Here is a 14,135-nt window from a genome sequence, read left to right on the forward strand (position 1 = left end):
TAGATAATGCCGTTATGAACATTCAGGTTCAAGTTTTTGTGTAGACATATTTTGATTTCTCTTGGGTAGGTACTTCGGAGTGAAGTGACTGGGTCATAAGGGAACTATGTTTAACTTTGTGAGGAACTTGGACACTTTTTCAAAGCAACTGAATCATTTTACAATTCCAGCAACCGTGTGTGTCTGAGCGATCTATTTTTCTATGTCCTTGCCCATACTGTTGTTTATCTTTTTTATTTTAACCATGCTAGCGGGTGTGAAGGAGTGCGGGTAGTGTAGTGACTATGCGTTTAAGGGTGTAGTTATTACATGGTAAGATATTTTACTAGAGTCAGCAGTTCAAAACCACCAACCACTCCGCTGGAGAAGGAGGAAGCTTTCCACTCCTGTAAAGAGTCGCAGTCTTAGAAACTCACAGGGGCAGTTCTGCCCTGCCTTATAGGGTTACTATGAGTTGGAATTCACTTGATTCCAGCAGCGAGCATGGTTTTGGTTTTGGAGGGGATGTGAAATGGTATTCTGTTGTGGTTTTGATACGCACTTTCCTAATAACTAACGATGTTGAAGAAGAAAGGCCTGGCTGTCTACTTAGGAAAATCAGACAATGAAAAGCCTAAGGCTCTAGCTTCAGTCATGGAACCAGACAGCGTCCCTTCTCCTATGCATGGGGTCACCACGAGCCATTGGCCTTCAACGAGGACATACCTGAAAAAATGTGTCACTGTGGATTTAGTCCTTAAGGCTTGGCTCTTATGCCTTCGTTACATTTGTATCTAAGAAGTTCTTTGTTTTCTCCTTTTGCTCTTGTTACTAAGAATACTTGGTTTTATAACCAGGTAATGAAGGTATAAATTAGGGAAGCTAGAAATGGGCATATGTTATTTTTTTACATGTGGATACTTTACTACAAGGCATGGGGTTTCTTGGTAAATACAAAAGGGGTACCCAAAAAAGAAAAAGCGCCATTGGGTGAAGCTTTTGTGGTATGCATTTTTCCCACTAGGCAAGCATCTACCAGCCAGCTTTGAGCTAGTGTTTCCTGTGGCACTGCCTGGGAAGGCTCTCTCTGGTCACAGTGAATTTTTACATAAAAGCAGTTTAACTTGAACCTCATTTTTTTATGATGACCAATTTAAGAGAACTGTGACTGTGAATTTTGTTGCCTGCTCCGTAAAAATGCCACAGAAATTGTTGTGATGTTGAGCACAGCTCACAAAGAACGCTATGGGAAAAACTCAAATGTGGGCTGATTTTCTTGTTTCAAATAAGGTGAAATGTTGATTGATGACAAACCTCGTTCTGAATGTCCTTCAACTTCCGTAACAGACAAAAATCTGGACAAAGTTGGTGCATTTTTGCTCCAAGACTGACGACACATCATTGAAGATATGGGAAAGCTATTTGGAGTATCTTGAAGCTTGAGTCAGCAAATTTTAATGAAAACTTTGAGAATGAGAAGGGTGGCTGCAAAATGTGTGCCTCAGGTTCTGACTGACCAGGAAAAAACATTGAGTCAAGCATGCCATGCTTTGAAAGAACAGCTCCAAAGCGACCCAGGCTATTTTTCCAAGGTCACTACTGGTGACGAGACATGTTATTCTTATGACTCCTGAAAGCGAACATCAACCAAGCCAGTGAAAGGTGCCATCGTCACCTCCCCCAGAAACTCATCAAGTGAAACCAAAGGTCAAGACCCATGCCCAGTTGTTTTTGTGATGTGAAGGGGAAAGTGCATTTGGTTTTCATTCCACCAGGTCAGGCTGTTAATCAAGCCTTCTATTTAGAGGTTCTGAAAAGGTTGCACAACAATGTGTGACAGAAAAGGCCCGATTTGTACCAGGTCAGAGACTGGTTTTGCCACCGTGACAATGGAGCCATCTCAGTACGCCAGATTTTGGCACAAAACAGCATGCCTCTCTTCCCTCACGTACATACTCACCTGACCTCACTCTTTGGGACTTTTTTTTGGTTCCTCTAATAAAGAGGGACATGAAAGGACAGCAATTTGATGATGTAGAAGTGAATTAAAAAATGATAGACATCCCAACAGATGAGTTTGAAAGCTATTTCCAAGAATGGAATCACAGATTTGACAAATGTATTATGTGTAATGGAGCATAATTTGAAGGTCATAAGGTTGTTTTGTTTAAAAAAAATTAACAGATAACTTTGAAAAATTACAGGGTTTTGGGGTACTGATTTTTTTTCTTTTTAAATTCTTTTTAATACCTCGCCTATGTGGCACTCTAGGGGACTCATTGGACTGCTAAACCAGCAAGGCTGCCAGTTCAAACCCACCTGTTGCTCCTCCAGAGAAAGATGAGGCTACTATAAAAGTTTTCAAAGCATCAAAAACCCTATATAGGATCACTGTGAATTGTAAGCAACTCAATGTCAGTGCAGTTTATGTTTTCTTTTCAATACCTAGTTTCCTATAAACATCACTTCAATCAAGATACAGAACTGTTCATTACCGCAAGTGGATCCTTCTTGTGATACCTCTTTTTTATTATTTTTAATTATTTTATTGGAGCTCATACAACTCATCACAATCTATATATACATCCATTGTGTAAAGCACATTTGTACATTTGTTGTCCTTGTTATTCTCAAAACATTTGCTTTCTATTTGAGCCCTTGGTATCAGTTCCTCCTTTTTCCCCCTCCCTCGTGAACCCTTGATAATTTATAAATTATTATTTTGTCATGTTTTACACTGTCTGATGTCTCCCTCAATCCACTTTTCTATTGTCCATCAGAGGGGGTTATATGTAGATTCTTGTCAACGGTTCCCCCTTTCTACCCCACCTTCCCTCTACCCTCTGGTATTGCCACTCTCACCACTAGTCCTAAAGGGATCATCTGTCCTGGATTCCCTGTGTGTCCAGTTCCTATCTGTACCAGTGTACATCCTCTGGTCTAGCTGGATTTGTAAAATAGAATTGGGATCATGATAGTGGGGGGGAGGAAGCATTAAAAAACTAGAGGAAAGTTGTATGTTTCATTGGTGCTACCCTGCACCCTGACTGGCTCATCTCCTCCCCGTGACCCTTCTGTAAGGAGACATCCAGTTGCCTACAAATGGGCTTTGGGTCCCCACTCGGCACTGCCCCTCATTCTCAATGATAGGATTTTTTGTTCTTTGATGCCTGATACCTAATCCCATTGACACCTTGTGATCACACAGGCTGGTGTGCTTCTTCTATATGGACTTTGTTGCTTCTCAGCTAGATGACCGTTTGTTTACCTTCAAGCCTTTAAGACCCCAGATGCTATATCTTTTGATAGCCAAGCACCATCAGCTTTCTTCACATTTGCTTATGCACCTGCTTTGTCTTCAGCGATTGTGTCAACAAGGTGAGCATCATGGAATGCCAGTTTAATAGAACAAAGTGTTCTTGCATTGAGGGAGTACTTGGGTGGAGGCCCAATGTCCATCTGCTACCTTAGTACTAAACCTCTAATTGTGCTACCTCTTTTAGCTCAAATTCCCATTCCTTTTCCCTGGCAAATACTAATCCATTCACTGCCTCTCTAATTTTGCCGTTTAGAAAATGTTTGTAAAGGGAGATACATGGCACAGCACCTTTCGTTACTAACCTATTTTGCTCAGCCTATTGCCCGTGAGGTCCTTTTAGGTTATTTTGTGTTTCAGTAGCTTGTTCCTTTTCACTGAATAGCGTTCCATTGTGTGGTTTAAATACTCACTGAAAGGTTGTGTCCATTTTAATTCTGTAACACGCTCAACTCTACACGCAGGTTTTTGGTGAACATAAGCTTTTATTTCTCTGGGATAGATGACCAGCAGTCCATTTTCTGAGTCATGTGGGCAAATGCATGTTTAGTTTCATAAGAAAGAAAGTGCCCGTTTCTGGAGCACCGGTACCATTTTACAGTCCCATCAGTATTACTGGAAAAATCCAGTTTCCCCGCACCCTTACCCACATTTGATAGTAATTGCTTTGTTGTTGTTGTTTTTCTTTTAGCTGTTCTAATAAATGTGTGGTAATGCCTCATTGTGGTTTTCATTTGCATTCCCTAACTACTAACAGTGGGCTTCAACATGACAACAAGGGCGAGCTTGGCCCAGGCCAAAGCCCAGGCAGTGTTTCATTCAGTTGTACATCGTGTCACTATGTTCTGGAACCCACTCGTCAGCACCTAAGAACAACGAGTGATCGTAGTGATATTGAAAGATTGGTGTGTGCTTATTTTCCATTCATATATTTTCTTTAGTAAAATGTCCGTTCCTATCTTTTAACCATTTTCTAATTGTAGTTTTTTAACAAGTAAGTCTTTGGAGTTATTTTTATGTCACATGTTTGGTTTGCAGATCTTTTCTTGTCTGTAGCATATCTTTTCATTCTTTTAATGGGTCTTTCATAGTGGAAATGTTGATAAAATCTGTTTCATCATTTTTTTTCTTTTACTGATTGTACTTGTTCTGCCATAAGATCTGTATTTATATAGCACCTTTAAAAAAAGGAATCAGAAATGGTTTTATCTTTTTGACTGAAATTTGAAGCGTTTGGGTTTTGACTGCTCCAGGTTTATAAAGCATGGGTTCGTTGGCCAGAGCATGTAAAGCCTAGCAAAGGAATGGCCATGGTGACCACGGGCACATCTAGAGGGGAAATAAATGATGGACCTTTCCTCACGCGGACGCCACCCGTTCCCCTCCAGACCTCAGCCCACAGCCATCCCATGATGAGTGTACAGCGAGTGTTGGGGGGTTCTGGGAAACAGACATGGGCGGGCCCAAAATATTGGTGGTTGGTATTGGAATCATGAGTCCTTTGGGAGCAGGAAGAATTGAGATTAGATTGGGAGTTCGGGGTTAGGAATCAACTGAGTTGGAATGTTAGCAACTGGCACGAAAGTTATTTGGTAATGGAATAGGGCAACAGAATTGGAGGTGAGAGAGTTGAAGGAGGGAAAGGATTCAGAGTTGGGACTGAGTAAAATTGGAGATTGCAGAGCTGAGAACATGGAGTTTGTCAGAAATAAGCATTGGGTGGTATTGAACACCAGGAGCAAGTTTTGGGTTGCAAGAGAAGGCTCATGGAAAAAGCCGAGAGTACAATTTTACGAGTCCTCTCACAGGAGAGTATCACTGGATGCACTTAATTCTCCCCGCAACAAGTTATGAAACGTGTGAAATACTGTATACCAGCAATTATAGGTGTTCATGCTCAGGCCCAGGCACATACATAATGATTTTCCGAGAAATGCAGCATTTCACCTATTTCTTTTTCTTTTTTAAGACTTCATCCACATGTCATGCAATTCAATAATTCAGGCCTATCAAGAAGAGTTGTACAATTATCACCAATTTCTTTAGTCTTAGAGCATAGGTACATTCTATCGGACTAGTTAGTATTCAGCGAACCATCTCCAGGAACTGCCTCGAGACCTCTGGTTTTCAAATGGCCAAGGAGCCCTAGAACCGACAGGCCAGTCTTCCTTCCAGTATGTCCTGTGGTGTGGACACATGTGGAAGTGCACCACCCATTGCTTGAATGCCTGATTTAAGGAATGCACCTACATCTTTATTGTGACGTAAACTTGAAAACTAACAGGAGATGAAGTCCTAAAGAGTTTACATAAGCTCCCTAAGTTGGTCTGTGTCACTTTTGTTCACCATTGTATTCACAGAGCCTGGCTCATACTATAGGGGCTCAAAAACATGGACTAAATGGGTACAACCCTGGTGGTGATGTCACCTTAAAGATTCTGGTTGTAGGAAATGAGAAGTCAGTGAGAACTTGGAGATTTCAGTTAGTTAATGTGTCCTCACTGGACGCTGGGAATTGCAGAGTATGTGAATCTCCTTTACATCCCGTCCCCTCTCCAAAGACTGGGATTTTTAATAAAGATTTCAAACACCACAAAATATAAACCGTGGCATAAAAACACTAAATACTTAGATGTGCATCACCCAGCATTAGAAAGAGCGCACGACCAGTCATCCCTTTCCCTGCCCTGCCGGAACCACGTCCCTTTCCTCCACCCCAAGAGTAGCCGTCACTGCATGCTTACCATCCTCTTGCCTCTTTCTTTCAACTTTATTACACATAGGTTTGTCCCCAGAATGATAGAGCTGTATGTTTTACATTTGCTATGAGTAAGTCAGAAAGCACTGCTGCTGCAGTCTCGTTCGTGTGTGCACGGGCTCATCCAGACTGAGCAGACTTGCAGATGCCTCTGGAATCAGTAAGTAGACGGCTGCAGACAAGTGCTAACTGATCCACTGGTCTCCGTCTCCGCACAATGCCCTCCAAAAAGGTCCGAACAAATAGTGACTTCGCAGGGCAGCCCTTCCACTAGTAGTTAATTCATAAGCTCGTAAGATTATGGGAACTATTTTCTGGGACTCCAAAGGGGGTCATCTTGATAGATCTTTTCAAAGGACACGGGTATCCCATAGGAAGAGAGTTTAAGAGAAGGGAAAAGTGCATTGGTGAGAAAGGCCGAGAAAGTTGCACCGTGGAATTTTTTCCATCACAATTGTATCTGTTCCTTCTTTCAGGATCCGTCAAGAGTATTTCAAGGCCTGGCTTAGGAGAATTTCCTTGAGAAGTCTTATCCACCCTACAACCCTGAGCTTGCCCCCTCAGACTTCTTTTTGATCCCCAAAGTCAAAGAACTTGATTTGCTGAAAATAAAGCACAGAAATTCTTCAGGGAAGAATTAGAGAGATGGAAACCCTGCCTTTAGGGGAGGCTGTGTTGAGAAACTGTAGTTTCACATTGTATTTTTTGTAAACGTTCCCGTGATTATATAGCAGTAATTTTGACTTGCCCTCATATAAACCAAGCTTTCATGAGCATTCCTGTTTCCCAGTGTACAGATAGAAGTGTTTCAGTATCAAACTTGTGTTTCTTTATATATATGTTTTAGATACTAGTCCTGGGTCAGTTTTACAATTTTCGCTTTTCTCTCCTTTTAAAGCGTGCTGGGAGAATGCTGCAAAGAATGGCGAGGCTTATTGCCAGGGCCCATCAGGTGAGTCCTGGCTGACTTGACCACTTTGTGCCTGTCTGTGTCGGGAGAGTTCTTGGTTTCCGCGGGAGTTAGTGTGTGCAGGATGAATGCCCTCTGCAGAGTATCGGCATCCCACAGCTCTCATTGCCAGTGTCCTCGCCTCCATTTCCCTGCCGTGCACTTCATCCCCGACCGCCCTCAAAACCTTCAAGTAAAAAGCCTGGGAGGAGTAGCTGTGCCTGAGAATTTACCATGTAATGGGGAAATCCCTTTCTCTCTCTTTCTTTCCAATTGCGATGACCATTTCTTTAGTAGGACCAGTGGTTATCATCCATTAAAGAAGTAGCTAATAGGAAAATGCTTTGCCAGTCCAGACCTTTGCAAACAGCCGGCCAGTGCGCCCTCCAAGTGGTACACACACTCAGCACCCTAAGATGACTCATTTCAGTCATAGCAGCTTGCATTGGTTGGGACTCATTTCATGCCAGGCTTCATCCCATGTAATCCTCCTGATCCGCCCGGGAGACAGATACTAGTCCCGTTTCACAGAGTGAGAGACTGGAAAGGCTGAGTGACTTACCTAAGGTCACAGGCTGTGAAGTCTCAGAGCCCTGATTGGACGGTCTTACCGCAAAGCCTGGGGCTCGAACCACTCTGTGTTGTGTTACATCTTCTGGTCCATGTTGTTGAGAGCCGCCCTGTTCCCAGGACTGTTTGGAGTGGAGTGGTGGTGGTAGCAGCACCCAAGAGGAGCGCCTAGCTTGGGTTCAAGGGATCCAGAAGATATTCTGCCAGAGCCAAGGCCTGAAGGCTAGAAACAGAGCAGAGCATTGGCACTTGGATCAGATCATTTAATTGCCACTTAGATATCCTGCAGAAGGAGCCTGTCCTTGGGAGGTCATGACAAGCCTCCACATTATAAAATCAAATCAAAGTAAGAATCAACAGAGGGGATTCTGGCCCCGAATTACCATCTGAAAGGACAAACATGTCGCCATCTGAAGTACCAAAGAAGAAAACTAGCTTGAGGTCAGACTGTGGAGAGATGTCAGTGAGAAAAAATGTTGTGGTTTTTCTAGTTTGTCTTGAAGTGACCTGGACTGACTCACAGTGCTGTTCTTTTGAGAACTGCGTGCGTAATGCTCATTCTGGAGCTGTGCAGAGGCAATTATGGACGTGGTTGCTCTTCCTGGGGACAACCAACCAGCTGGCTGGTGCCATATATTACACTAAGAAGTAAGGAATCCATTTTGCTAGCTTAATTTGCTTCAAAAAGCATAACTTAGAAAAAAAATCATTAGATTAGTACAGTAACAGCACCACCGTGTGGCCCTTAAATATCTTGACTGGTCCTTTTTTCTTTTTAACTGGTACTTTTTAAAGAAACAGGATGCTTTCTTTGCAGTAGTCTGCTAGAGAATATTCAGGATGCTATGCTGAGGTCACAATGCCTAAATCAGTCGTTTAACACAACAGAAGGTGTGTGTGTGTGTGTGTGTGTGTGTGTGTGTGTTCTGTTGCAATATTTTCAGGGGGGTCTGCAGCCAAAGGGCAGAGTAGATGTAGGGACGAAGGTTCACTGTCTTGGGATATCATCTTAACATGTAGCTTTTGAGCAGGTCTCAGCAGGGGAAGAGTAAATTTAACACCACTGTTAACTGTCTCTGACTACAAAAGCTGCGAGTGATTTCCACTCATGATTCATTTGCTCCACTCAGGGCCCCACCCATCTGCAAGGAAGGCTGGGAAATGCAGAGAAGGGTTTGGATGTTTGGTGAGCAGGGCTGTCTCTGCCAGAGAGTTCCTCTGCAATCATACTGTAGTATATTCCCTTATTACTTTCTGTTGACATCTGTGAGCATGCAGTGTTTGTGATACGTGAGGGATTTTGAAAAGTCGGTACAAAGATGAATCAAATGTGATCCACTGTCTCTCAGACTTACATAGAGCATGATGAAATAAAAATAACAGAAAACTTAGCATCAGACAGACCAGTTTTAATTCTGGTGCTGCCATCTACTCACGCTGTGGCTGTAGACAAAACCACTTACTTTCCTTGAATTTTAGTGTCTCCTATTATAAGACCGGAGTGGTGATATTCTAGGATTCTTGGCTAAAAACAACCCCCCAAAAGTACACATCCACAGTATGCGTGAATATAGTTCAAAAAAGAACACTGTCATGCACTGTTAGCAGAGAACACAGAAGTAATTATTTTGAACTGATGGTGCCTGGCAAATCTTCACAGAGATGAAGAACGGGTAAGATTCAAATAGGGAGAAAGAGACGGTGAGGTGCAACGGACAGAAGTATTGTTGCTTGTACCATTGAGTCAGTTTAGCCCATGGTGAGAGACCCTACAGGACAGAGTAGATCTGCCCCCATTGAGTTAGCTAGCTCTTGGTCTTACTGAGAAAGGCTGGCCTTCTGGTTAGAAGCTGTGCCAAAAGTGGCACGTTTTCACCTGGTCTTCTGACTGAAATGTGGAGCTTATGGAGGAGTGAAAATAGGAAAGTTGAGGTGACCGTAATTTGAAACGTCTTTGACATACCCGGGGAGCCACCAGCGTTTTTTGATGACCTGAAAGTTAAACCCATGATTTAGGAAGACAAACAGTACAGATCAGGGGTCCTCAAAGTGCGGCCCGCAGGCCACATGCGAACCGCTGAAGACATTTATCTGGCCCGCCAGGTGTTTTTGCCCCTTTTGTTTTTTTACTTCAAAATAAGATATGTGCAGTGTGCATAGGAATTTGTTCATAGTTTTGTTTTTTAACTATAGTCCGGCCCTCCAACGAGTCTGAGGGACAGTGAACTGGCCCCCTGTTTAAAAAGTTTGAGGGCCCCTGGTATCGATTATGAGAGCTGAGGATGAACGGATAAGGAAAGTGATTCTCAACATGTCTCCTGGGACTCGACTGTTGGAGGTGGAATGTATAGGCGGAGTTTAAAACCTTCCTATGCAAAGGGCTTAGTGTTACACCTGTTTGCATTCAAGAAGCTGCTCAGCGAGACTAAGTAGAAATGCAAGCAGCTTTCCTCTTTCTTACTGATGTTGCAAGCAATTCCTCACATTCCTGTTCTACTTCCACTGATTTCTTTCCCAGTGAACTGCTGGGTACGCTTTGTCGGACTTCTGCCAGCTCTGGGTCCTGCACCTGGCATTTCCTGGAAGCTGGCTTCTCCCTCCCCCCGGGTTAAGGGGTCCTACTGCACAGCGCACTGGGTTGCCTGTAGAGCTCTTTACTTAGTTGGATACTTCACATACTTTTTCATTACGGGACTTTAGTGAACGGATGGTGCTTTATTCTCGGGCACAGCTAGTAGGAAAATTGTCAGAGTGTAATTATATGAGAAATTCTAACTCTTAAATAGCAAGGGGAACATTGCTAATCTCCCCCATACCTGAGGGGACTACAGATTACGAGACCCCTGAGGATTGCGCATCACTGGCTGCCCTTCACCCCCTGGCAGGGATATTGAAGAATGCTCCGGTGTTGGGTGGTGAATGGCTCGCTTCCATCTGGGGCAGAGCCCTGATGTGGCAACAACCCAAAAAGGTGGAGCAGATTTAGAGTATGACTAATGTGATTGGACTTGCAGAATTGTAAATGATAACAGTGTTGCCTTTTACATGAAATGAAATGTGTGTTTGTGACATTTTTCCACTGTGGAATACCTGGCTTCCATCCCAGCAGGCAGTGGGAGACTGGTAGTCCCAGAACACTAAAGCAGTTTCTTTTCTAGCTAAACCATGGACGTTTCTTACATGCGGGGACCCAAGCACCCCAAAGCATTGCTGCCCACCTAGATGACCAGGCTCCAGGTGAGAGCGCCAGAGCTCTTTCCCGCACCCAAGAGTGCGACCCGGTGAGTTGCTCCCGCATGCCTGGGTTTCACAGGGCTTATCGTGGGTGCTGGGAGCTCCTTTGCTATATTGGGAAACTACAGCCCAGAGAAATGGAACCCACTTACCTTCGGGCAGATAGGTGATGTCGCTGAGGCAGCGTTCTGGAGCCCAGCTCTTTCCCGTCCCCTTGTGACAGTTGGAGGGGCATGAAGCACTGAGGTCAAGACATACCTGGGTGCGCTAATTCCTCTTGGTAAACTCACCATAAAACCAAAATAGCTAACTCATTGTCATAGAGTCAATTGGACAATAGGACAGAACCCCATAGGACAGGGCAGACTAGCCCATGTGGGTTTAGAGATGATCTCTCTTTAGAGTAGAAAGCCTCAGCTTTCTCCCACGAGCAACTGGTGGTTTCGAACAGCTGACCTTGTGATTAGCATCCCAACTCATAACCACTATACCACCAGGAATCCTCATGAACGCACCACAGTACCCAAGATTTTGTTGGACACAAAGTAGTTGCACAGGTCAAGTTAGTTGTTACTGATCTTATTTTATGATGGGTTAGCAAACTTGCCTCAAAAGAGCAGATATTTTAGGCTTCTGCACCATCATAACCTCTGATGTAACTCTTCAATTCTGCCATAAGTGAGTGTGACTGTGTACCAGTAAAACTTTATTGGCAAAAAAATGGTTCCTGGCTGTCATTTACCAACCCCCAGTACAGAGAATCCCAGAGAAATCACACACACAGCTAAGAGTAAGGCAGGTACAGACCCGGGTTGCCTCATAACCAGGCTGGTACTCTTCCATGTTTGTCCGTGGGTGTCTGGAAGGGAATGACTGACTTGGGAGAAGAACAGCCTCTCAGGAGGAAGCCAGCAGCCCAGCAGTATTGTGTGGTGCATTTGCCAGGTCAGGCCCCATCAGGCTGCATATTGATAGCTTCCCCCGTTGCCAGCATTGTCACTGACGTTCGTCAATGACATTATGTCTGTGTGGTCTGTGCTAAAATGTGATCTTCTCTGCCCCTGCCCGCCCCCCCCCCCGCCCCCCGCACTCTCGGAATCTCCTCCTTTTAGCATAAGCCGCGTGGAAGGGGAAAGACGCCCGGACCCCAAGCACCACCTCAGCACAGTCTTTGTTACGTACGACTCTAGCGTTCACCTGTGTTCACAAGCACAAAATGAAATGGAATAAATGAATGAAGTCATTGAAGTGTCTTTCGGCTTCCTCTGTAATTGTAGTCCTCTTATCTGCCAGTTCCTCTGGGGTTTCTATGGAAACAGCAGCATGCAGATGATCTTGTCACATGACTGGAGCATCTCTAGACACAGCACAGAAGAATCCAGATGGCAGGAATTGTCTCTGGCACGCCCACATCTAGGGGTTACGTTGCTGAGCAACTAGCTTCATCGTTCAGGCCACCACCAGCTTCAAACACAGTGTTGACTGGAAGGTGACAGCTAGCATTTTTGTGTCCTAGATAAGAAATGGAAAGCCGCGTTTGTAGCTCTGAGACATGTTTCCCGGACCTGGTCCCCCTCCCCTTCTCCAACGTCTGTGTCGCGTCGGCCCCATTAGACTTTTCATGTTTATCTCACAGGCCAGCCATGGGGAGCGACATGAGGGTCAGCACTACAGCATCTCCCTCCAGGACATGAAGACTGTCTTCCCCCACGGCCTGCCTCCTCGTTATGCAATGCAGGTGCTCAAAACCAGGCTGGGAGCTGGGGCGAGCGGGGCCAGAATGCAAGCTACTGGGAGCAGAGGAGTGGGGTCAAGTGAATCGGAGCTATAAGAGGAAGCTTGGAAGCCAGATAAATGGAGCTGTTGGTTGTCTCTTATGGCGAATGCATTCACTGCAGTAACCTTAAGCTGGGTGTTTGTTGTTGTTTCTGTTATCCATCCTAAACCTCTTTGTCTCTTTTGGTGTCAGGTAAAGTATTCTTAAATAACTAATAGTCTCCTGTTCTCCTTGGGCTAGCCCACAGGTTTCTAGAAATGTTGGCCTTCCGATCAGTGAATGTAGTATTTCCTTATATGGGAAATAGAGCTGTCCTGTCGTGGGCTTTGGTCCCCACAACTACCACAGGCTCGTGGACTGCACACAGCCCTTTCAGGCTCAATTTGAAGGGGCCTGTTCCATCCCGCCCAAGTGCTTCTGAGCCGCACACAGAGCAGTCCATGTGTGCGCAGGATGAGAGGGGAGGCCATTTCGGGGCAAGAAACCTGGGAAAGGGAATCCGTACTCTCATCCCCACCAAGAAGCCACACCAGCACATCTGGTCCTAAACACAGATCCCTGCCTCACTCACAGTGCTCAGACTGCCCCCGAACTTTTCCTGGGACCCCGACAAAGAGAAAAGCTGCTCACATTTTCAGTATACTCATTCTCCATTCTAGACGGCTAGCGACATGAACTTAGCCTGTACACTGTCTGAGGGGCAGGTCCATCAAAGCTGGTTCAGAGAGCTCCTTTCCCCAGAGGCCGGCCAGGTAACACCGTGGTAACTGTCTGGTCAGGCCCGGAAATGTGCACCTAGGTTTTCAGTCAAGAGCCAAGCTCATCGACTCCTCCCATTCGTTGCACAAGTTGCCTTCAGACTGGCGCAGCCACCAGTGAGTGTGCTGGGGGGTGACTTATCCCTGATTTCCGCGATTCCCCTCGGAATGAGGGCGCTCGCCCGCCCTGTCTGTGTGGCTTAGCATTGGGGTACCTGTTGGTGGCTTTTTGTTCTGCCGGCTGCATCACGGTGGTGAGGACTGCGCTGTTTGGCCTTTACCAGTCCATTCCTTCTCCAGCTCAATTGTTTTGTCACTTGTCCAATATACAGGTGTTTATTGTTATTAGTATGCATGGAGAAGTTCTTTACTTACAAATCTCTTCCATGCTTCCCAAATATTTTCAATCAGATTTTTGCTGGGCAGAGGTGGAAAACGTCTGTCAGTTGGTGATGTCATGTCGGGGATTCCTTCAAGTTGCAGGGAGCTGGCCACACCTGCTCTTGAGCTCTGGGTACTGGACATAGTCTCTCTTGAAAAACTAAGTGATTAGAATAGTAAACTCACCAAAATCAAAGCTAACTACCATTTATTGACTGTTGGCCGTACGTCAGATAATTTGCTAAGTGCTCGATATGTCAACCCTGAGTGACCTGGGTTGGGAGCTGTGTAGATTACTCAGAGATTTCAATGCACTGATGTTAGATCTGTACTTCCTTAACAGGAATAATAAAAAGCTGGCTTTTCAGTGACGGGTTGTCAGGTGATAATGCGTTTCCATCTTAATCTAAGTT

General features: G+C 44.8%; 1 protein-coding gene across 2 annotated transcripts in view; it reads left to right on the forward strand.

Annotated features, from left to right (window-relative positions):
• DAP3 (death associated protein 3) overlaps positions 1 to 14,135 on the forward strand; it is a 33,081-nt gene that overhangs the window by 9,583 nt on the left and 9,363 nt on the right. For both annotated transcript variants that reach the window (XM_075562893.1, XM_075562885.1), the window contains exons 2-4: positions 6,952 to 7,005; positions 10,731 to 10,853; positions 12,443 to 12,544. In XM_075562893.1, coding sequence (XP_075419008.1) covers positions 6,964 to 7,005; positions 10,731 to 10,853; positions 12,443 to 12,544 — 267 coding nt within the window. In that variant the 5' untranslated portion in view covers positions 6,952 to 6,963. The remainder of the gene's footprint in view (positions 1 to 6,951; positions 7,006 to 10,730; positions 10,854 to 12,442; positions 12,545 to 14,135) is intronic.

Source organism: Tenrec ecaudatus, chromosome 1, assembly GCF_050624435.1.
Source record: "Tenrec ecaudatus isolate mTenEca1 chromosome 1, mTenEca1.hap1, whole genome shotgun sequence".
Taxonomy (NCBI): Eukaryota; Metazoa; Chordata; class Mammalia; order Afrosoricida; family Tenrecidae; genus Tenrec; species Tenrec ecaudatus.